Raw genomic sequence first — 21,583 nt, 5'->3', positions numbered from 1 at the left:
CCACTGCGAGATCTGACACCTGTCCTGGCTCATTGCCGAGCACCAAATCCAAAATGGCCTCTCCCCTCGTCGGCCTGTCTACATACTGAGTAAGGAAACCCTCCTGAACACACCTGACAAAGACGGCTCCATCCAAACCATCTGCACTGAGGAGATTCCAGTCGATATTGGGAAAGTTGAAGTCACCCATAACAACAACCCTGCTACTTCTGCATTTTTCCAGAATCTCTCTACTGCTATTAGGTGGTCTGTAGAAAACCCCCAATGTGGTGGCTGTTCCCTTGCTGTTCCTAACTCCCACCCATACTGACTCAGTAGACAAACCTTCCTCAATAACCTTTGTTTCTGTAGCTGTGATGCACTCTCTGATTAGCAATACTACATCCCCTCCTCTTTTTCCACCCTCCCTGTTCTTTTTAAACGTTCTAAACCCTGGAACATCAAGCAACCATTCCTGCCCTAGTGAAACCCACGTCTCCGTAATGGCCACAACATCGTAGCCCCAAGTACAGATCTGTGCTCTGTGAAAGGGGCAGTAAGAACACAGGTTAATTCTTTCTGTTACTGGTAATGATAATCGATAACTTGAACAGAGTTGTTCAATAAAATTTGCAGATAAGGATCTGTGCTTCACGGTCAGAGGGACAAGTGCTGAGGGAGGGCCGCACTGTCAGAGGGTCAGTGCTGAGGGAGTGCCGCACTGTCAGAGGGTCAGTGCTGAGGGAGGGCCGCACTGTCAGAGGGTCAGTGCTGAGGGAGTGTCGCACTGTCAGAGGGTCAGTGCTGATGGAGGGTCGCACTTTCAGAGGGTCAGTACTGCGGGAGTGCCATGCTGTCAGAGGATCAGTGCTGAGGGAGTGCCGCACTGTCAGGGGGTCAGTGCTGATGGAGGGTCGCACTTTCAGAGGGTCAGTACTGCGGGAGTGCCATGCTGTCAGAGGATCAGTGCTGAGGGAGTGCCGCACTGTCAGGGGGTCAGTGCTGAGGGAGTGCCGCACTGTCAGAGGGTCAGTGCTGAGGGAGTGCTGCACTGTCAGAGGGTCAGTGCTGAGGGAGTGTCTCATTTTCAGAGGGTCAGTACTGAGGGAGTGCTGCACTGTCGGAGGGTCAGTACTGAGGGAGTGCAGCACTGTTGGAGGGTCAGTGCTGAGGGAGTGCCGCACTTTCAGAGGGTCAGTACTGGAGGAGTGCCACGCTGTCAGAGGATCAGTGCTGAGGGAGTGCCACACTGTCAGGGGGTCAGTGCTGAGGGAGTGCTGCACGGTCAGGGGGTCAGTACTGAGGGAGTGCCTCACTTTCAGAGGGTCAGTACTGAGGGAGTGCTGCACTGTCAGAGGGTCAGTGCTGAGGGAGTGCCGCACTGTTAGAGGGTCAGTGCTGAGGGATTGCTACACTGTCGGAGGTTCAGTGCTGAGAGAGCACTCCACTGTCAGAGCGTTAGTGCTGAGGGTTTTATCTTCCTGTAGTGATACCCTAAGGGGCCAGTGACATGCATATCACAGTCCCCCGATCTTCACTGTTTCCTGGGGGTCTGCTGTCTATCCTATAATCCCCTGCATTGTTTGTCCTGTCCAAGTGCATCACCTCACACTTAACTCCCTCTGATCAGCCAACTCTGACCAGGCCGTCTCTATCCTCCTGCAATCTGTTACCATGATCCTCATTATTTCCCATTGCAGCAATGGGTGTGTATCATGGGGAATGCAGTGTCTCCTGAATTCCTGATGTAATTTCCTGGTGACTGTTTGATATTGATAGCCCGATGGTTTTGCCTCCCTCACACTGATGAGATCAGATCCCATTGTTTATTCTTTTGAACACTTTCACTGTTCAACGTTTGTGAGAAGATTTATAGCTCGGATGCTCATTGTTGTGGTTCTGTTCGCCGAGCTGGGAATTTGTATTGCAGACGTTTCGTCCCCTGTCTAGGTGACATCCTCAGTGCTTGGGAGCCTCCTGTGAAGCGCTTCTGTGGTGTTTCCTCCGGCATTTGTAGTGGTTAGAATCTGCCGCTTCCATGAACACCAACTAGCCACGAAACGACACGACCAGCTATCCTTAGTCGCCATACAATCAGATGACAAGCAACATGAGTTCGACTGGGACAACACTACTATTATAGGACAAGCCAAACAGAGAACAGCCAGGGAATTCCTAGAGGCATGGCACTCATCCACAGATTCAATCAATAAGCACATCGACCTGGACTCAACATACCGACCACTGCAACGGACAGCTGGAACTGACAACCGGAAGCGGCAGATTCAAACCACTACAAATGCCGGAGGAAACATCACAGAAGCACTTCACAGGAGGCTCCCAAGCACTGAGGCTGTCACCTAGACAGGGGACGAAACGTCTGCAACACAAATTCCCAGCTCGGCGAACAGAACCGAAACAACTTTCACCGTTTCTTTTTATAGAATTGTCGCATTTTACAGCGAAGAAGGAGGCCATTTGACCCATCGTGTCTGCACTGGTTCCTGAAAGAGCTACCCAGCTCATCCCACTCTCCAGTCCTATCTCCGTCACCCTGTAATGTCTTCACTTTCAAACATATCTCCAGCTCGCTTTTGAACCCTCCAATGGAATTTACTCCCCCACTCTCCCAGGCAGCACATCCCAAATCCCAACAACTCTCTGAATGAAGAAATTTCTCTTATTTCCTGCAAACTCTCTTGTTGAGAATGTTGAAATTGTGACCCCTAGTTACTGACATACCGACTAGAAGAAACAGAATATCCTTACCCTGTCACAATTGTTCATAATTTTGAACACCTCAATAAGGTCACCTCTTAACCTTCCCTGCTTCAAGGACAATAAACCCAATCTCTCTAATCTTTCCTTGTATCTAAAAGCCCTCATTCCTGGGATCATTCTAGTAAATCTCCTTTGAACTTTCTCCAGGGCTTTAACATCCTTCCTTCAATAAGATGTCCAAAATTATACACAATACTCCAAGTGTGGTCTGACCAATGATTTGTAGAGGTGCAAGCATCACTACCTTGCTTTTATAGTCGATATCCCCATTTATAAACCCAAGGATCCTATATGCCTTCTTAATAACCGTTTCAACTTGCCTGGCCACCTTCAATTATGCACGTGAACCCTGAGGTATCTCTGCTCCTGTACTCTCCTCATGTTTTGGAGGTGCCGGTATTGGACTAAAGTGTACAAAGTTAAAAATCATACAACACCAGGTTATAGTCCAACAGGTTTAATTAGAAGCACTAGCTTTCGGAGCACTGCTCCTTCATCAGGTGGTTGTGGAGTGTAAGATTGGAAGACACAGGATTTATAGCAGCGTTCCAAAAGCTAGGTCCCCTCAAGTTTGTAGCATTGAGCCTGTATGTCTCTGTGTTTCTTCTTCCAAAATGCATTACCCCACATTTCTCTGCATTGAAATTCAACCGCCAGGTGTCTGCCATTTGGCTAACTTGTCAATGTCCCTCTGAAGCTGCCCAGCATCATCCTCACAGTTCACTCTTCTCCCTGACTTAAGTATCATCTACAAATTTAGAGATGTTGCCCACAACACCCCTCTCCAAATCATTGATATAAATCAGAAAAAGTCACGGTCCCAACACTGATTCTTGGAGAACACCACTTTCAACTCGTCTCTAATCTGAGAGATAACCATACCCTCTGTTTCCTATCCTATAGCCAACTTCTAATCCAGGCAGCGAAGGACCCATCATCTCAAACATTTCTAATTTGATAACCAACCTACCATGTGGTACCATATCCAATGCTTGCTGAAAGTCCAAATGTACAACATCTACAGCATTACCCTCATCCACTGCCTGTGTCATATCATCAAAGAAATTAATTAAATTTGTCAGACCTGACCTACCCTTTCAAAGCCATGTTGACTGTCTAGTCATAGAGCGATACAGCACAGAAACAGACCGTTCGGTCGAAATCATGTTTGCCAACCAGATATCCTCAACTGACTTAGTGCCCTTTGCCACCCTTTGGCCCATATCCCTCCAAACCCTATTCATATACCCATCCAGATGCTTTTGCAATGCTGCCATTGTACCAGCTACCACCACTTCCTCTGGCAGTTCATTCCATACACACATCACCCTCTGCGTGAAAAAGATATCCCTCAGCTCCTTGGTGGTGGAAGATTGCTTTTCAGACTGGAGGTCTGTGACCAGTTGAGTGCTGTGTCCATTATTTTTCATTTTTATAAATGATTTGGATGTGAGCATAAGAGGTACAGTTAGTAAGTTTGCCGATGACACCAAAATTGGAGGTGTAGTGGACAGCGAAGAGGGTTACCTCAGATTACAACAGGATCTTGACCAGATGGGCCAATGGGCTGAGGAGTGGCAGATGGAGTTTAATTCAGATAAATGTAAGGTGCTGCATTTTGGGAAAGCAAATCTTAGCAGGACTTATACACTTGATGGTAATGTCCTAGGGAGTGTTGCTGAACAAAGAGACCTTGGAGTGCAGGTTCATAGCTCCTTGAAAGTGGAGTCGCAGGTAAATAGGATAGTGAAGAAGGCATTTGGTATGCTTTCCTTAATTGGTCAGAGTATTGAGTACAGGAGTTGGGAGGTCATGTTGAGGCTGTACAGGACATTGGTTAGGCCACTGTTGGAATATTGTATGCAATTTTGGTCTCCTTCCTATCATACTGATGTTGTGAAACTTGAAAGGGTTCAGAAAAGATTTACAAGGATGTTGCCAGGGTTGGAGGTTTGACCTTTCCGGAGAGGCTGAACAGGCTGGGGCTGTTTTCCCTGGAGCGTCTGAAGCTAAGGGGTGACCTTACAGAGGTTTATAAAATCATGAGGAGCATGGATAAGGTAAATAGACAAGGTCTTTTCTGTGGGGTCAGGGAGTCCAGAACTAGAGGGCATAGGTTTAGGGTGAGAGGGGAAAGATATAAAAGTGACCTATGGGACAACTTTTTCACACAGAGGGGTGTGGAATGAGCTTCCAGAGGAAGTGGTGGAGGCTGGTACAATTGCAACATTTAAAAGGCATCTGGATGGGTATATGAATGGGAAAGGTTTTGAGGGATTTGGGCCGGGTGCTGGCAAATGGGACTAGATTGGGTTGGGATATCTGGTCAGCATGGATGAGTTGGACTGAACGGTCTGTTTCTGTTTTTAGGAAAGATGTGGAAGCTTTGGAGAGGGTGCAGAGGAGATTTACCAGGATGTTGCCTGGAATGGAGAATAGGTCGTACGAGGATAGGTTGAGAGTGCTAGGCCTTTTCTCATTGGAACGGCAAAGGATGAGGGGTGACTTGATAGAGGTTTATAAGATGATCAGCGGAATAGATAGAGTAGACAGTCAGAGACTTTTTCCCCGGGTACAACAGAGTGTTACAAGGGGACATAAATTTAAGTTGAAGGGTGGAAGGTATAGGGGGGATGTCAGGGGTAGGTTCTTTACCCAGAGAGTGGTGGGGGCATGGAATGCGCTGCCTATGGGAGTGGCAGAATCAGAATCATTGGTGACCTTTAAGCTGCAATTGGATAGGTACATGGATGGGTGCTTAAGCTAGGACAAATGTTCGGCACAACATCGTGGGTCAAAGGGCCTGTTCTGTGCTGTATTGTTCTATGTTCTATGTTCTATGTTGTACTTCTCTCTGACTCTCTGACTCTATGCCCTCTAGTTTTGGACTCCCCTACCTTGGGAAAAAGACCTTGGCTGCACACCCTATCCACACCCTTAATGTTCACCCCTCAGCCTCCGACGCTCCAGGGAAAACAGCCCCAGCCTATTCAGTCTCTCCTTGTAGCTCAAACCCTCCCAAACTGACAATATCCTTGTAAATCGTTTTTGCACTGTCTGAAGTTTAACAACATCCTTCCTATAGAAGGGCGACCAGAAGTGAAGGCAATATTCCAAATGTGGCGTCACCATGTCCTGTAAAGCCATAACATAATCCTCCCAACTCCTATACTCAAGGCAAGCATACCAACTGCCTTCTTCACCCCCCCATCTACCTGTGACTCAAGGAACTATGAACCTGTACCTCTCGGTCTGTCTGTTCAACGATACTCCCCAGGACGTTACCATTAAGTGTATAAATCCTGTTCTGATTTGCCTCTCCAAATTTATCTAAATGAACCTCCATCTGCCACTCCTCAGCCCATTGATCAAGATCCCGATGTAAACTGAAGTAACCCTCTTCGCTGTCCACTACATCATCAATTTGGGTGTCATCTGCAAACTTACTAACTGTACCTCTTGTGCTCAGATCCAATTCATTTATATAAATGATGAAAGGTAGTGGACCCAACACCGATCCTTGTGGCACTCCACTGGTCACAGGCCTTCAGTCTGAAAAACAACCCTCCACCACCACCCTCCAAATCCCAACCACCTTTGAGCCAATTTTGTATCCGACTGACTAGCTTCCCCTGGATTCCCAGTGATCTCACTTTGCTAACCAGTCTACCATGCGGAAATTTGTCAAATGCTTTGTTGAAGTCCTCCATATGGAATTCTCTGCCACAGATAGTCTTTGAGACCAAAACAGTGAATGTTTTCATGAAGGATTTAGATATTGTTCTTGGGGCTTAACAGATCAAAGGGTAGAAGGGAGAAAGTAGGAAAGGGATTGAGTTGGATGATCAACCGTGATCATATTGAATAGTGCAGCAGGCTCGAAGGGCTGAGTGGCCTACTCCTGCTCCTATTTTCTTAGTTTCTATGTTACAGAAGCAGATGTTTGTGCAGTTCTACAGGCGTGATGTACAGACAAGAACTAAGTGAAGAGCTCAGTGTCACACTTAGTGAGTGAAATTCTGACTTGCAAACACCCGTTAGTCACTTACAAACAGTGGAGAACACTGCCCTCTGCTGTTCTGGACAAGCATGGCATGAGCTGTGAGCTCAAATTCAGAAATCACATGACACCAGTTACAATCCAACAGGTTTATTTGAAGTCAAAAGCTTTCGGGGCATAGCGCCTTTGTCAGGTGAAGTGAGAGAGAAGCACACAGACATAGAATTTATAATCAGAAAGATCAAGGGCAGAGAGATCAGAAGATTATACAAATGGAGTTTCGAATAATAACTCTATGCAGGTGATCAAGTGTCAGACACGATGTGGAGGTCCCTGTATTGGACTGGGGTGGACAAAGTTAAAAATCACACAACACCAGGTTATAGTCCAACAGGTTTATTTGGAAGCACTAGCTTTCGGAGCGCTGCTCCTTCATCAAGTGGTTGTAGAGTTTAAGATTGTAAGACACAGAACTTATAGCCAAAGGACTCCAGTGTCAGGGAGATGAGATACAGTAAACAATCTTAGATTAAAACTTTCATCTTTTATAATGGGATATGTAAAACTATACAGAGGGTTTGTCAGTCTGACATAGCATTGGGCCACAGAGAGAGTTCAAACATATTATCTAAAAATGTGAGCTATCTTGAGAATGTAATTTGAAAGAACTTCTGTGTCACACAAGAAGTTCCAAAGAATATCAAAGAACAGAAACCTGCATATCCAATTCTAAAAGATGCAGGTTTTAATCTTCGATTGCTTACAGTATCACATTTCAATGACACTGGACTCCTTTGGCTACAAATTCTGTGACCATGACCTTATCCTCCACAGCCCCCTGATGAAGGAGCAGCGCTCTGAAAGCTAGTGCTTCCAAATAAACCTGTTGGACTATAACCTGGTGTTGGGTGATTTTTAACTAACTGTCAAACAGTGTGAGTAAAGTGTCAACAACTGAATACCAAATAGAGGGATGATCTGTAATCCGATTAAATGAGGCAGAGAGATAATTGCAAAAAATTAAAAATTAGGTGGAAAAAAAATGGCTGGAATAACATGACAGGTATAAGAGTCACATGCCAAAGATCTAACCAAAGTAACAAGTAATCCAGACCTGTACAAACTAAGGGAGAGAGATCACAACAATTGATCAAGGTGATGGTGCCAAAACAGGACAGTAAGGAAGATGTTACAGGTACAGAACAGTGTAGAGGGGCCACATGTCAAACAGCATGAACCCAAGGTCAAGGTCATCATGGGGCTCTGTAAAACCATTAGTGCTCAGAGCAGGCTAGGCCATTAGGCCTATCAGGTCCATGACATCATGGCTGATCTGATTTTTTTCAGTACATTGTTCAGAGCAATTACATCCTTTCTGTAATGTGGTGACCAGAACTGCACACAGCAATCCTCAACTCCACTTTCCTGCCTTTTCCCCATAACTTTTGATTCCCTTCCTGATAAAACATCTCTCTCTCGCTCAGCCTTGATGCTATGTAATGGCCCAGCCTCGACAGCCCCCCCCCTCTCCCTGTGGTCAAGAATTCCACAGATTCACTACCTTCAAAGAGACAATATATTCCTCCTCTCTGTCTTAAATGGCTGATTCCTTATTCTGAGGCTATCCTGCCTGGTCCTCGATTCTCCCACAGGCGGAAACACCTTTCCCCATCCCCTCTTGGCTTGATCTCTGAAAACTTTACATGTTTTAATAAGGTTGTCTCTGAATCTTCTGAACTCCAGTGAATACAGGCCCAACATACTCAATGTCTCCTCATAAGACAGTCCCTCCAAGTCTGGGATGAGCCTTTCCCTTTGAAGTAAAGACTCACATTCTTTTTGCCTTCCCTATTATCCCCCACTGAAATTGGATGCTTGTTCCTTTTTGTGATTTTTGCAAATCTCTCTGTTGTTTAGCTTTCTGCAGTCTTTCTCCATTTCCATCATAGTCAGTTCCTCTATTCTCAAAGTGCATCACCTCATTTTCCCATGTTTAACAACATCTATTATTTGTTCATAAGCTGTGGGAGTCACACAGCGACAGAATATATTGCATGTTCCGAAGTATCCTTTCACCTAAGTGGCATACTCGGTCCATTTCAGAGGACAGTTAACATTCAGTCCCAACCGTATAGTCAGGAGTCACCTGTAGCCCAGATAATGTGAGATTACAAATGTCCTTCCCTAAAGGACATTAATGAACCAGATGGGTTTTTATAAGACCCAGCCTGGGGTACAACAACTGAAAATGTGTTGCTGGAACAGCGCAGCAGGTCAGGCAGCATCCAGGGAACAGGAGAATCGACGTTTCGGGCATAAGCCCTTCTTCAGTTATGCCCGAAACGTCGATTCTCCTATTCCCTGGATGCTGCCTGACCTGCTGCGCTTTTCCAGCAACACATTTTCAGCTCTGATCTCCAGCATCTGCAGTCCTCACTTTCTCCTGGGGTACAACAAGACTTGGCTTCAATTTCATTTCCTTTCTAATTGAATTCAAATTTCATCTTTTGTCATGGCGGGACTCAAATACATTTCCACAAACATTACTCCAGGCTTCTGGGGAGCCAGCCCGCTGTCATTACAACCAGAGCACCATCAGGCTGGGGTAGTGGTGCACTGTCGAAAGGTCAGTGCTGAGGGAGGGCTGCACTGTCGGAGGGTCAATGCTGAGGGAGTGCCGCACTGTCAGAGGGTCAGTGCTGAGGGAGTGCCGCACTGTCAGAGGGTCAGTGCTGAGGGAGTGCCGCACTGTCAGAGGGTTAGTGCTGAGGGAGTGCCGCACTGTCAGAGGGTCAGTACTGAGAGAGTGCCGCATTGTCAGAGGGTTAGTGCTGAGGGAGTGCTGCGCTGTTGGAGGGTCAATGCTGAGGGAGTGCCGCACTGTCGGAGGGTCAGTGTTGAGTGAGTGCCGCACTGTTGGAGGGTCAATGCTGAGGGAGTGCCGCGCTGTCGGAGGGTCAATGCTGAGGGAGTGCCGCACTGTCGGAGGGTCAGTGCTGAGTGAGTGCCGCACTGTCGGAGGGTCAGTGCTGAGGGAGTGCCGCACTGTCGGAGGGTCAGTGCTGAGGGAGTGCCGCACTGTCGGAGGGTCAGTGCTGAGTGAGTGCCGCACTGTCGGAGGGTCAGTGCTGAGGGAGTGCCACACTGTCAGAGGGTCAGTACTGAGAGAGTGCCGCATTGTCAGAGGGTCAGTGCTGAGGGAGTGCCGCACTGTCGGAGGGTCAGTGCTGAGGGAGTGCCGCACTGTCGGAGGGTCAGTGCTGAGGGAGTGCCGCACTGTCGGAGGGTCAGTGCTGAGGGAGTGCCGCACTGTCGGAGGGTCAGTGCTGAGGGAGTGCCGCACTGTCAGAGGGTTAGTGCTGAGGGAGTGCCGCACTGTCAGAGGGTCAGTGCTGAGGGAGTGCCACACTGTCAGAGGGTCACTAACCTTTTTGGCCTGAGAAGCTGTGTGTTCATTTTTCATGTTGTCCATTGCCTCCGTTTTATTTTACACATGTGAACAGTGCTCTGGGTTTGGTGTCACTGAGATTCTGGAGATGTTTTAACCGTCTCTCTGACTTTTGGAATGAATTTGCTATTTCTGTGGGATTGTTGAGCTGTGTGTGATCTTCAGTGATCGGTCTGTCAGTGTGTGAGTATAACGTGTTCTTGTATTTGCAGACGGTGATATTCGGATCCTATCTAATTGCACATGGGTTTTTCAGCGTCTATGCAATGTGTGTGGATACATTGTTCCTCTGTTTCTGTGAGTAGACTTCCCAAACTCAAAGCTTTTGATAATCTGTGAAGTTGTTGTTGATGTTCAGCCTGAGCTACGTGGGGATTGCTGGTTTCCTCTAATGTGGAGGGGCCAGTGTCAGACTGGGGTGGGCAAGGTCAGAAGTCACACAACACCAGCTCATAGTCCAACAGTTTTATTTGAAATCACAAGCTTTCTGAGCACTGATGAAGGGTTTAGGGTTAGGTCTGACCTCTGAGACACAGGGGGTTTGTTCAGTGACTGACAGACGGTCAAGGTGAGGAGTTCAATGTCTCTACTCAGCGACAATCCGTGCTGAAGATCTGGCCTCAGTGCTGTTGTTTGAGAGGGTGTCGACAGCAACAGGACGCCTCCTGATTATTCTGCAGCAGCAGTCCCACAAAATACTCCATGTGTGGAACAAGGATAGCACTAACCTCCAATGTGATGCCCCCTTTGTTGAATAGACCTTTGCTAATCCAGGCATGGGCTCCTGGAGGGGGTTTTATTGGACTATGGCCCAAATGTGAGACCGCATGGAGGTTAGCACATGGCATTTATTATTCCCATTCGCTGGGGTACTCCAATCACAATGTCACTAAGTGCCCACCAATCCCCACAGTGAGCAAGAGCTGGCCAGGAGCAGGGAACTGTTTCATCATGGTCAGTCTCCCAGGGGCTACTGGAGTACTGAGGCACAGACCGAGAGGTAAGCTGCAGAGTCAGGGTCTGAAATGAGTTGAGGAACTGAGTCGTTGATTTGTCAGTTGTCTCTGAGCTCCAGAAGGGGGAGACATGCTGGCACTGGCAGTGGTTCATCAGCTGGGTCTATCTCAGAAGGATTACTCAATGGGAACTGCAGAGGAACAGGAGTCTTAGGGGCAGGAGAAGGAGATTCGGCCTATCCAGCCTGCTCTCCCCTTCAACAGGGTCATGGCTGCTCCACTTTCCTTCTGACCCCATAACCCTCCCACACCCTCGACTTTGAAAAAAAACCCCCTGTCTAACTTTGTCTTGAATAAATGTCAATGCTCAGCCTCCAACACCTTCTGGGGAAGAGAATTCCACGTTGACCCCCGTTTCCACCTGAGAGAGTGAGCGAAACAACATTAACCTTACTCACCACAATCACCTGGTTCAGGTGATGGATTACTCCTGAGTTACCCAATGTCCAAGGATTGTGTTGCTATGGGAATGAGCCCATTGGTTTTTCGTTTAACGTATTGGCCTTGCCTCTTGTTGTTCAATGTTTAGTTGTTGTGGATAGTTTGCTCCTGTTGACATTGTGTACAGTTTGAGCTGATTTGCGGGTGTTCAGGGAAGCTCCAAAGTTGCTAAAGTTGCAGGAAGAGCTGACGTCATCCGGCTGACTGATGGCGTTAGGAACCGATATGGCTGGAGGGAACTGACCCAACGATGCAGTTTGAGTATCGAGGTTCAGAAACCTTCCCGATGCTACTCTGCGTTTCCTGGCAGGTTGAGCTGAGGCTGCTGTAGGTTTGCTCACGGTTCCCTGGCGTTCATTTTGGCTGAAGCTGCATTTGCTGTTGCTACTGACGGAGCTCTCTAAACATGCAGCTAATTAAAACATTAATTCCTGAGCTTCACAAGCTGCTTGCTTCATGTTTGTTTATCATTTTATTTAAAAGCTCCAAAAGCCTTCTAACTTGTTACCATTCCGATCCTCCTTCCCTCCTCCTTTCCCGATCCTCCATCCCCTCTTCCCATTCCGATCCTCCTTCCCCTCCTCCCATTCCGATCCTCCTTCCTCTCCTCCTTTCCCGATCCTCCATCCCCTCTTCCCATTCCGATCCTCCTTCCCCTCCTCCCATTCCGATCCTCCATCCCCCTCCTCCCTTCCCGATCCTCCTTCCCTCCTCCCTTCCCGATCCTCCTTCCCCTCCTCCCTTCCCGATCCTCCTTCTCCTCCTCCCTTTCCAATCCTCCATTCCCTCCTCCCTTCCCGATCCTCCTTCCCCTCCTCCCTTCCCGATCCTCCTTCCCCTCCTCCCTTTCCAATCCTCCTTCCCCTCCTCCTTTCCCGATCCTCCATCCCCTCTTCCCTTCCCGATCCTCCTTCCCCTCCTCCCTTCCCGATCCTCCATCCCCTCTTCCCATTCCGATCCTCCTTCCCTCCTCCCTTCCCAATCCTCCATCCCCTCCTCCCTTCCCAATCCTGCTTCCCTCCTCCCTTCCCGATCCTCCTTCCTCCTGCTCTCTTTCAATTGTCGTTATTTTCTCACTTTCTCTCTCTGTCTTTGGATCAATTTTGCTTTACACTCTGTTTTTCTCTCTTTCTATGCCTTCTTCTTCTCTCTGTCTCTCTATCTGTCTGTCTGCCTTTCTCTCTATCTCTACTTGTCTATCTATCTTTCTCTCTTTGTCTGTGTTTCTCTATTTCTCTCTCTCTGTCTCTCCCTCTGTCTCTTTCTACCACTCTCTTTCCCTATCTCTCTCTTTCTTCCTATCTCTCTATCTCTCTATCTCTCCCTCTGCCTTTCTATCTCTCTTTGTCTCTCCCTCCCTCTGTCTATCTCCTTCTGCCTCTTTCTCTCTTTCTCTCTCTCTTTCTGCCTCTCTCTCACTCTCTCTCTTTATTTCTCTCCCTCTCACTCTATTTTATGCTCCCTCCCTCTCTCTCCCCCCCCCACTGCTTTGGCGTGTCACTAACTCACACAGGTGAAGATTTGGAGCGTAATGATGGATCAGCTGAGAAACCTTACTTCATGTCGCCTGAACTGCACAGGATCCTGGGACGTCACGAGTGGAGCCCGCGCAAGGCAAATGGATAGTTTGCTAGTGCCAGCTTTGTGCTGTACTCAACCCCCTGCCTCGCTGTCTTTTGATTAATATATAGATGATGTAATCAGGCGCCCAGCCTCTGTCAGAAAGAGCCAACTCATGTAAAACCTTTCTTCAGTTCGCAGCAGACGGGTTTCGGGAGCTGGTAACTATTTAACTCCCCGAGTAGAGTTCTAGTTTTTAAAAAGAAATAACTTTTATTTTAAGACAATAACAGCATTTTGCCACCACACTCAATGACACGTATGTGTCGTGCATTCTGTGTCCTGGAATGTTTTACTGAAAGGCAGGCAGAGAGCTGACCAGCAGCCACTGGCTTTCTGACAGACTTCAGTGCAAATCGCGGTCAATTACCACATGGGAGTGTTGTAACTTTTTGGTGGGGAATATATTTGGCCTTGAATATTACTGAAAACTGGAGCATGTTGTCGAAACATTTTGTCTTGCATTCTCCAGAACAAATACCAGAATGGCAAAGGTCAAAGCATTGCAAGTCATATTGCAGAAAAGATCACTGAGCAGTTGATGCACTGATTCTCATTGGCTGAGGTGTTTCTGTGGAGAGCAAATGGGGAATATCCAGCCTTCCCCAGCCTCCAGATAGTTTAACAGAAGTGCAAATCCTGAACATGTTCTTTTCCTTTGTGGAGGAGGGGTCCGTGTGGATGAATGTGTGTCAGTTTCACAAGCATCAAAGAGCCATGTTGCAGGATTAAACCCTAATGTGGTTATTGGTGCAACTGTGAGCACACTTCACATTGATCAGTAAGTGCTGTCCCATCGTGGTGCCACATTTCACACCAGCGGAAAATGATGCGGAATGTGTTCAAGTATCTATGGCAACACCTTGGCCAATCAGGATCAGCTTGACAACCAATCGGACCCCTTTCTCTGCTGTTCATTTGAAATTCTTGTATTTGTTGTGATGAACACAAGACATTGAACTGCAGCAACATGTCTCAGTTTCCAGTGAGATTCCCTGTCCTATCAAGCGAGTGATTGTATATCTGGCCTTATAAATAATCCAGGGCTGTGACCCACATAATCCTGGACTTTAACCAGTGATCCTTCCATGTTCCTGTCACACAACAGGAAATTCTAACTGTACATGAAGTCAAAAGACACTAATATGCAATAAGAGTTTATTCCAGGCCCTGTGGAGAAGGTAGAGGAGGGGAAGGGAGGCTGTTTCACTGGGTCTTGAGCCTTCCACAGGCAGTCCACAGGGTGAGGCCTTGCCTCACTGAATCTGGGTTAAACTGCCTCGTGAGGACCATAAAGCCGTATAACCCTGTTACAGAACAGTCAATGGTTCCAGACCTCGGGGCTGCTTACAGCCCAGGGGGTCATATGACTCTCAAAAGAGGTCGACCTTGAGTTAAATCCTCAACTTGCTGGTCACATAGAGGAGAATGTGGGAGTTTCCTTATGAACATGGCCCAGCTACAACCTGGTTACACCCCTCAGACGCTGACCCCTGTGTTGTGGCTAACTCGCCTGAACGTGGGCCATGAATTACCAGGGTGATCCCAGTGAGTGACCCCAACACAGGGTCTTCCTAACTGTGCCGAGGTAAGCAGCAATTTGTGGTGTGAATTCCGGTTCACTGCATCTTTCTGGATGGTTCACATCGGTTTGCTGTCAGTCCCCAGGATTGGGAAGTCCTGACTATCTCACTAAAGGTTTCCCATTGAAATCCCTGGCCTGGGTTGGCCCAGGGGCTGGGGTAAATATGGTTTATGTTGTAAAGACCCTGTGATTGGTGAGATTGATGTCCCCAACATCGAAACTCAGGCAATCCGACCCAGAAAAGGAAGAGTTGGAACCAGGGAATCTCATTCTGACAATGTGCAGGCCATTTGATCCATCATGCTAGTGCTACTTTCCTGCTCTTGGTCCGAGCTGTGGAGGTTACACACCGGCAAAGCTCAGTGACTGCCCACTCCGTGTTCCCTCTACAACCCTGACATGATCCTGCACATTTCTGCTGAATGTTAACACAAACCCTTAGCTTTTTATTGACCGGGTACATCAGGCCTGTCCCATCCCTGAGGGAGAGGGTGGGCTTTATTTCTCTGACAGGAGATGTGGGCATCTCTTACAATGCCAGGGATCTGTTCCCCATCCCTCACTGGCCTCACACTGAGTGGTTCACTCGGCACTGTTTCACAGGGCAGTTCAGAGTCAGTCACATCGCTGTGGGTCTGGAGTCATGTGTCGGCCAGACCAGGTAAGGTTGGCAGATCTCCTTCCCTAAAGGACAGGAGGTGAACCCAGATGGGTTTTGACAACAATCCATGATAATTTCATGGTCATAAAGAGGAGCATTTACCTTGAGATTTAATCATTTACCTTGAGATTTAATCAGCTGAAGTTAAGCTCCACCGGTAGCCGAGGTGGATTTGAACCCTTGCCCTTCATCCAGGTCTCTGGATTAACTGCCCATTCTCACTGCCAACCATCTCCCTTCAAACATCTACCCCATTAAATGTCAATGTGACCATCAGGGGAACACAGGAGGAGGCCATTCAGGCCCTCGAGTCTGTCCTGCCTTTCCCTTAGACGGTGGTTAATTGGATGTGGAGCAGATGCTGCAGTGTCAGTTTGAAACTCCTCTCCCCGTCGCACTTTCCTAATGGGAGGAGGGGGAGACAGTTAACCTTTAGAGGGTCCACAGTGTCTGAGTGAGGGAAAGTAAAGAGACAAGAGGAGTATTGTATTTGTGTCCTTTGGAGCCACGGGTAATGTCAGTCTGTATTCACCCCCCCGATCTGGACCATGAAGGAGAGAGGTAGCACAGGGAGGAGCTGGGAGGGAGTTGGCAAAGTGGCATGTGGTTGATACTGCAGCTGAGGGGCAGGGGATGAAAAGTCAGTAAGACCCACCACTGAAAGTGAGTTTATCCACTGGGTGTGATGAGGAGGAGGTCAGGCAGTAATAATGAACCTGTAATATATTTGCCTTTATACATAAAGTGCAGGGCTACACTCTTGTGTAATTTTTTTTACTATTTAGGATGGATACAATTTTAATAAATATATTAGAAAAGAAAAAGCATAAAAAAATGTTAATTTGCTAATCCTGAAAGCATTTGTACATGAGGTATGAATGCAGTGATTATGGTGCTGCTTATATTTATATCTAAACTCTATGTTGCACTGTCCAGTTGTTCATTGCTGAGAATGATTCCTATCGAGACAATGAGTTATACTTGATTTTTCAAATGAACGAACCTGGGAAGCTCACTTTTGAGCCAAGGAGGCTAAGGTTTGACTGAGGCTTTGATCAATTAAATCAGGAAATTGTGTTTCCAGGGGCAGGAGGGTGAGGGAACAGAAGGAGACAGATTGAAGGGAATCGGAGAAAAGCCCCAGAGGGGGAGGTGAAGAGGATTGTTTTACAGTGAGTTGTTGAGATCTGGAAGGTGCTGCCTGAAAGGGCGGTGGGAGCAGATTCCATCAGAACTTTCACATGGGGACCCGGGGGGATACAGGGAAAGGAAAAATGTTTACCTAGTTGTGGGTGCAGGACTAATGGGACGACTCTTGAAATTTCCACTGTATCTGACACAGGGCAAAACAACACTGTCCTGACTGCACAAATGAAGCAAGGCAGAGGTGGTCAGTAGAACAGGAACCTAGAAAGGAATACATTCCCAACTTTATGTCACGGGATCGAAGTTAGCCAAAGATAAGAATCTCAGAACAGCAAGAGGCCATTCAGCTGGCTCTTGGTTGAATTACATCTGTACAGCGTTGCCTTGCTTTGCAGTAGCCCATCCCTCCACACTTCCCAACACACCTGGTCAGAGATGTCATTATACATTCTCCTCTGGAGCAGGTGGGACATGAGCCTGGGCCTCTTGGTTCAGAGGAAGGGACAATACCACTGTGCCACAAGAGTCCCCACACTAGCAACACTCTCAATCTCCGCTGGAAAGAGCCTATGGATTCCCAGCCTCAACAGATTGTTAGAGGGTGGGGGAGGAATGTTGTCATATCTCCATAGCCGTCCCCGTGTGGGGAGGTGTTTCCTGACATACACACCCCTCCCCCCCTCCAAATGGCCTGGCTCCCAGGTGAAGGTTCTGCCCCTTGTTCTGGACTCTGCTGCCCCCCACCACCCCTCCATGGTATTTCCAACCTGTGTTAAACTGGCCCATCGCATGACAGGGAGATGAGTTTCCATGGAGATTGCAATGGATCGTGATGAGATCATATAGTACCTGGCACCGTCTGGATTGATGTGTACATGGTACTGAGATGCCTGTAATCACTGCCTGTAATTCCTCTCCGTAGTGGAAGATTTAGAGAGGAATGATGGATCAGCTGCCAGGCCGTATTTCATGAGTAAAACATTGATGAAGATTCTGAACGTGAGGAACGTGAGGCCTGAGGATGAGCGGCGCAAACATTGAACTCGCCACAGGGACTCAACTTCCCATCCGTCAGAAATAAGGCTACACCAACAACAACAAGCATTTATATAGAACCTTTAACATAGTAAGCCCCTCAAGCAACTTCACTGGCGCATTGTCCAACCTTTGATATATCCAAGTAACTTAGAACCAAGTTCCTGTGTTTGGAAAGGTTTAAAGGAAGGTTAAAATAAAAACCTCTAAGCACCTTCAATCTCTTCTTCTGAGGAGTCTGGTTGTAGTCAGTGATCCTGGGTGTGAATCAGAAGGGTTGATCAGTTTGAGTACAGAAGGTAGTACTCCCTGAGGGGACTGGCTCCAGTCTCGAGCTTACGCCCCTATCCCTGACATAACCTCCATACGTGGCATCAGTGTTTCATCATATCTACACACCGTCGTGGTGTCAGTTAATTCACTTAAAAATTCAATGCTTCCTGTATGATTTTTACTCATGACCTTGTTAGTGTGTGTGTGTTAACTAATATTTGCCTTAAAGTCTTGCGGATAGGATTTGAACATAAAAACACCAACAGAATATATTGCAGAGGGGAGATTAAACTTCTCAATAGCTTTATCCCCACATCACAGCCAGCCGAAGGGGGAAAGTACCCATTGGTGGAGGAGCCTTGATTTTGAAGTTTGTGGAATTGGTGACAATGTTGAAAGGAAACTGCTCACTTGTGGAAGATCCACTCAATTTCAAAATATACACTCAGTATGAAGTAGGTATCTGACCTCACCTCTCAGTAGCAAAGACATATACCACCAGCACTTCCTGAATTGCTGACAAACCTTCCCTTTTAAATTCTTCCCATTTATCCTATGATAATGATATGGTCTCACTGTAATGATGTTTCTCCGTCCTTCCTATCTACCAATGTTCTGGGAACTTCTCATTCCTCAGACTTGTAAAACAGCAGGTGTTATCTCACTATCTTTCTGAGATTATGGACTAATACCCTCAGGATGGTATTGCATTACTATCTGTACAGTCACAGCATCATTGACAGGACCCTTCCTTCATCATCAAACTTCAGAGGCAGAAATACCAGAGAAGGTGCTGGGACCAGGAATAAAAATACGAGGAAATCTCTTCTTCAGCTTTCTGAGGAGAGAGCCCAGGGATCAGGGGTTATATATAAAGACCAAATGAAATGACTCCTGCTCCAGTCAGGAACCAATCCAGCTCTCTCTCTCTCTCTCTCTCTCTCTCTCTCTCTCTCTCTCTCTCTCTCTCTCTCAAAGGTGATGTAGCCACCAGACAGAACCACATCCTAGGAGTCCCCTACTCCCTGGGGAATGATCACAATATCCAGTCCATTCCCACTCTAATAGTGAAAACTTTAATCCCCTGTAATCTGCAAAACGTCAATCTGTAATCTGTTAAACTCAAAGAATGTTATCTATAGGTCCATTTATATATTCCTTCCATTATTTTACATTTTCCCAAGAAATATTACATGGGCATCTTACAAACTGGAGATTTACAGCGAGTTCAGGCGAAACAGGAGACTTTGGATTGATGCATCTCAGCATCTGCAGTCCTCACTTGCTTCTCAAAGTTAACCTTGCTCAATCTGTACAGAAACGTCACAGCAAACCAAACTGGCACAATGGAGCCAACTTTCTGTGGAGTGAAACATCAGATTGGCCAGGTCCTGGAGCCTGTTTCACCACTCGGTCCAGCTCAGGGTAGATCTACATTGCAACTCCATTGGCCCAGCCTGATGACGTAATCCTTCATTCCCTTTACCCGAAACACAACTATCCAGCTCAGTTTTGAGATGATAACTGGCCTCAGTTATCTTCCAGAGGGCAGAAGTTCAAACAAGAAAATATTCTTTCTTGCAATTTTATTTTCTTCAAAAATATATCAGTGGATCCCGACTCTGTTCCTTAAAGGCCCTAGCCATGAGATTCCCAGGAAAATGGCCTGCAGCCCTTTGTGGTTTCTGGTGAGATGGTCCATTAACGGTTGGTGTCCACGTGGTAGACAGTCTCTTAGGGTTGTGTCTCTGGGAGAGTGAGAGCTGGGGATGAGTGCAAGACTGTGTGTTATTGGAACAGGCCCCTCTGCCAACACCACCCCTCACTCCCCTATTAAATGGAAGAAAGAGGGAGTGAAACTCAATGATTAGGGAGACAGGGCAGAAAGGTTGTGAGTCGGGGGGGGGGGGGGGGGGGGGGAGGTGGTGTGTGTGGTGGGTTGGGTGAATGGGTGTATTCAGTGTGCATGGGGGAAGAGGTGGGGTTTCTGATGTTGGTCCATTCTTGTTGTCCCTCCTCACAAGTGCTGGGCACCATTGGTTCAGAGAGTTTAATGCACTGTGATCACTGGCGATTACCTGTTCACATGAATCAAGGAGGCGTTTGCTTTGGGTGCACCCGAGTCGGTGGAGAAGGGAGAGAGCAAAGAGCCACCTGATTAATACCTATTCCATACATTCAACAGGTCAGGACTATGTCTGGAAAGGGATCTGTCTCACTGTTCATTCCACAGCCATCTTTACACAAAGCACTAATGTACTGATAGAGCCAGTCTTCATTACTAGGGATTAAATTCAGGTCTTAATGCCTCAGTTCTCCTAACTTGCAAATCTTACCAATGTTTTATATATACATAGATCATTAACAGGTCGGTTTATTTGTACAGTTATTACATACCGAACCAATCATTTGCATGGAAATTTGAAGCTTTAAAATCTAATTGATGCTTCTGCTGTGCAGAAACCTGACTGATTTTTGCCATAAATATTTTGCGTGATTAACTTTGAATGTTTGGTATTTGATGCAATGTATTGTCCCTCAGAGCTCTGTAATAATAAAATTTCCTTACCGTGCTGAGTTTTATTCAACAGCAGTGATTATGATGCATTGAAATATTTACATTTAATAAACTTTTTTGATAATAACTCCTTGTCTGTTTGTTATGTGTTGGGTTTTGGAATATGTGCAGAAACAGCTCTGATGTGCTGACCTTATCAGGGTCACCCTGCCATTCTCTTCCCCCGATCACCCCCTGCTCCCAGCTCCCCCCACCACAGACCCTTTTCAGAGAGAGAAAAACAAGAAAGGAATCAAATTCTGGATCATTTCTCCCTCACCATCCTTCTGATGATCAAAGCCAGTGCAGGAGGATTACAGACAGAAACATACATTCCCAAAGCTTCCTAGAACCCCTACGGGAAGCAGACCATTCGGTCCATCGAGTCCACACCAATCCTCCAAGGAACATTTCACTCAGACCTACCACCCCCACGCTAACCCGATAACACCACATTTCCCATGGTCACTCCACCTAGCCTGCATATCCCTGGACACTATGGACAATTTCCCATGGCTAGTGCACCTAACCTGCAGGTCTTTGAACTGTGGGAGGAAACTGGAGCACCCAGAGGAAATCCACACAGACACATAGAGAACATCCAAACACCTACACCCTGCAAATTGCAGTTGGACCCAACATCAATTGATTCTTACTCTTCTTCAATTTGTTAAACTTTGGAATTCATTAATAGATTAAATGCCCACTCCTTCCACTATTGTATAGACAGTATCAGATCATGACTGAGTGGAAGATGAGAGTGGTCCTAAGGGAAGAGTACTAAACTGGGCCAAGGCCAATTATATCAAAATTAGGCAGGAGCTGGGAAATGTGGATTGGATACAGCTATTTGAAGGGAAGCCCACATTTGATATGTGGGAGGCTTTCAAAGATAGGTGAACAGCAGTGCAGGATAGTCATGTCCTATTGAAGGCAAAGGATAGGAAAGGCATGATTTGTGAACCGTGGATGGCAGGAGAAATCATGCAACTAGCCAAGAGGAAAAGGAAAGCGTACATAAGGTCTAGGCAGCTAAGAACA

General features: G+C 46.9%; 1 protein-coding gene across 5 annotated transcripts in view; it reads left to right on the top strand.

Annotated features, from left to right (window-relative positions):
• The window catches only part of slc44a5b (solute carrier family 44 member 5b), a 290,000-nt gene extending 270,105 nt beyond the window's left edge, over positions 1–19,895 (top strand). For 3 of the 5 annotated variants that reach the window (XM_043698569.2, XM_043698568.2, XM_043698571.2), the window contains 2 exons: positions 10,421–10,505; positions 17,600–19,895. In XM_043698569.2, the coding sequence (XP_043554504.1) occupies positions 10,421–10,505; positions 17,600–17,718 (204 nt within the window). In that variant the 3' untranslated portion in view covers positions 17,719–19,895. Of the gene's footprint in view, positions 1–10,420; positions 10,506–13,178 lie in introns of all 5 variants that reach the window. The other 2 variants (XM_043698570.2, XM_043698572.2) reach the window with 2 other exon arrangements.
• Positions 19,896–21,583: the final 1,688 nt, after the last annotated feature.

The sequence above is a fragment of the Chiloscyllium plagiosum genome, unplaced genomic scaffold (genome assembly GCF_037043375.1).
Source record: "Chiloscyllium plagiosum isolate Xiang-an unplaced genomic scaffold, Cpla_swu_hap1 HiC_scaffold_9, whole genome shotgun sequence".
Taxonomy (NCBI): Eukaryota; Metazoa; Chordata; class Chondrichthyes; order Orectolobiformes; family Hemiscylliidae; genus Chiloscyllium; species Chiloscyllium plagiosum.
This window is presented reverse-complemented; position numbering and strand designations above follow the sequence as displayed.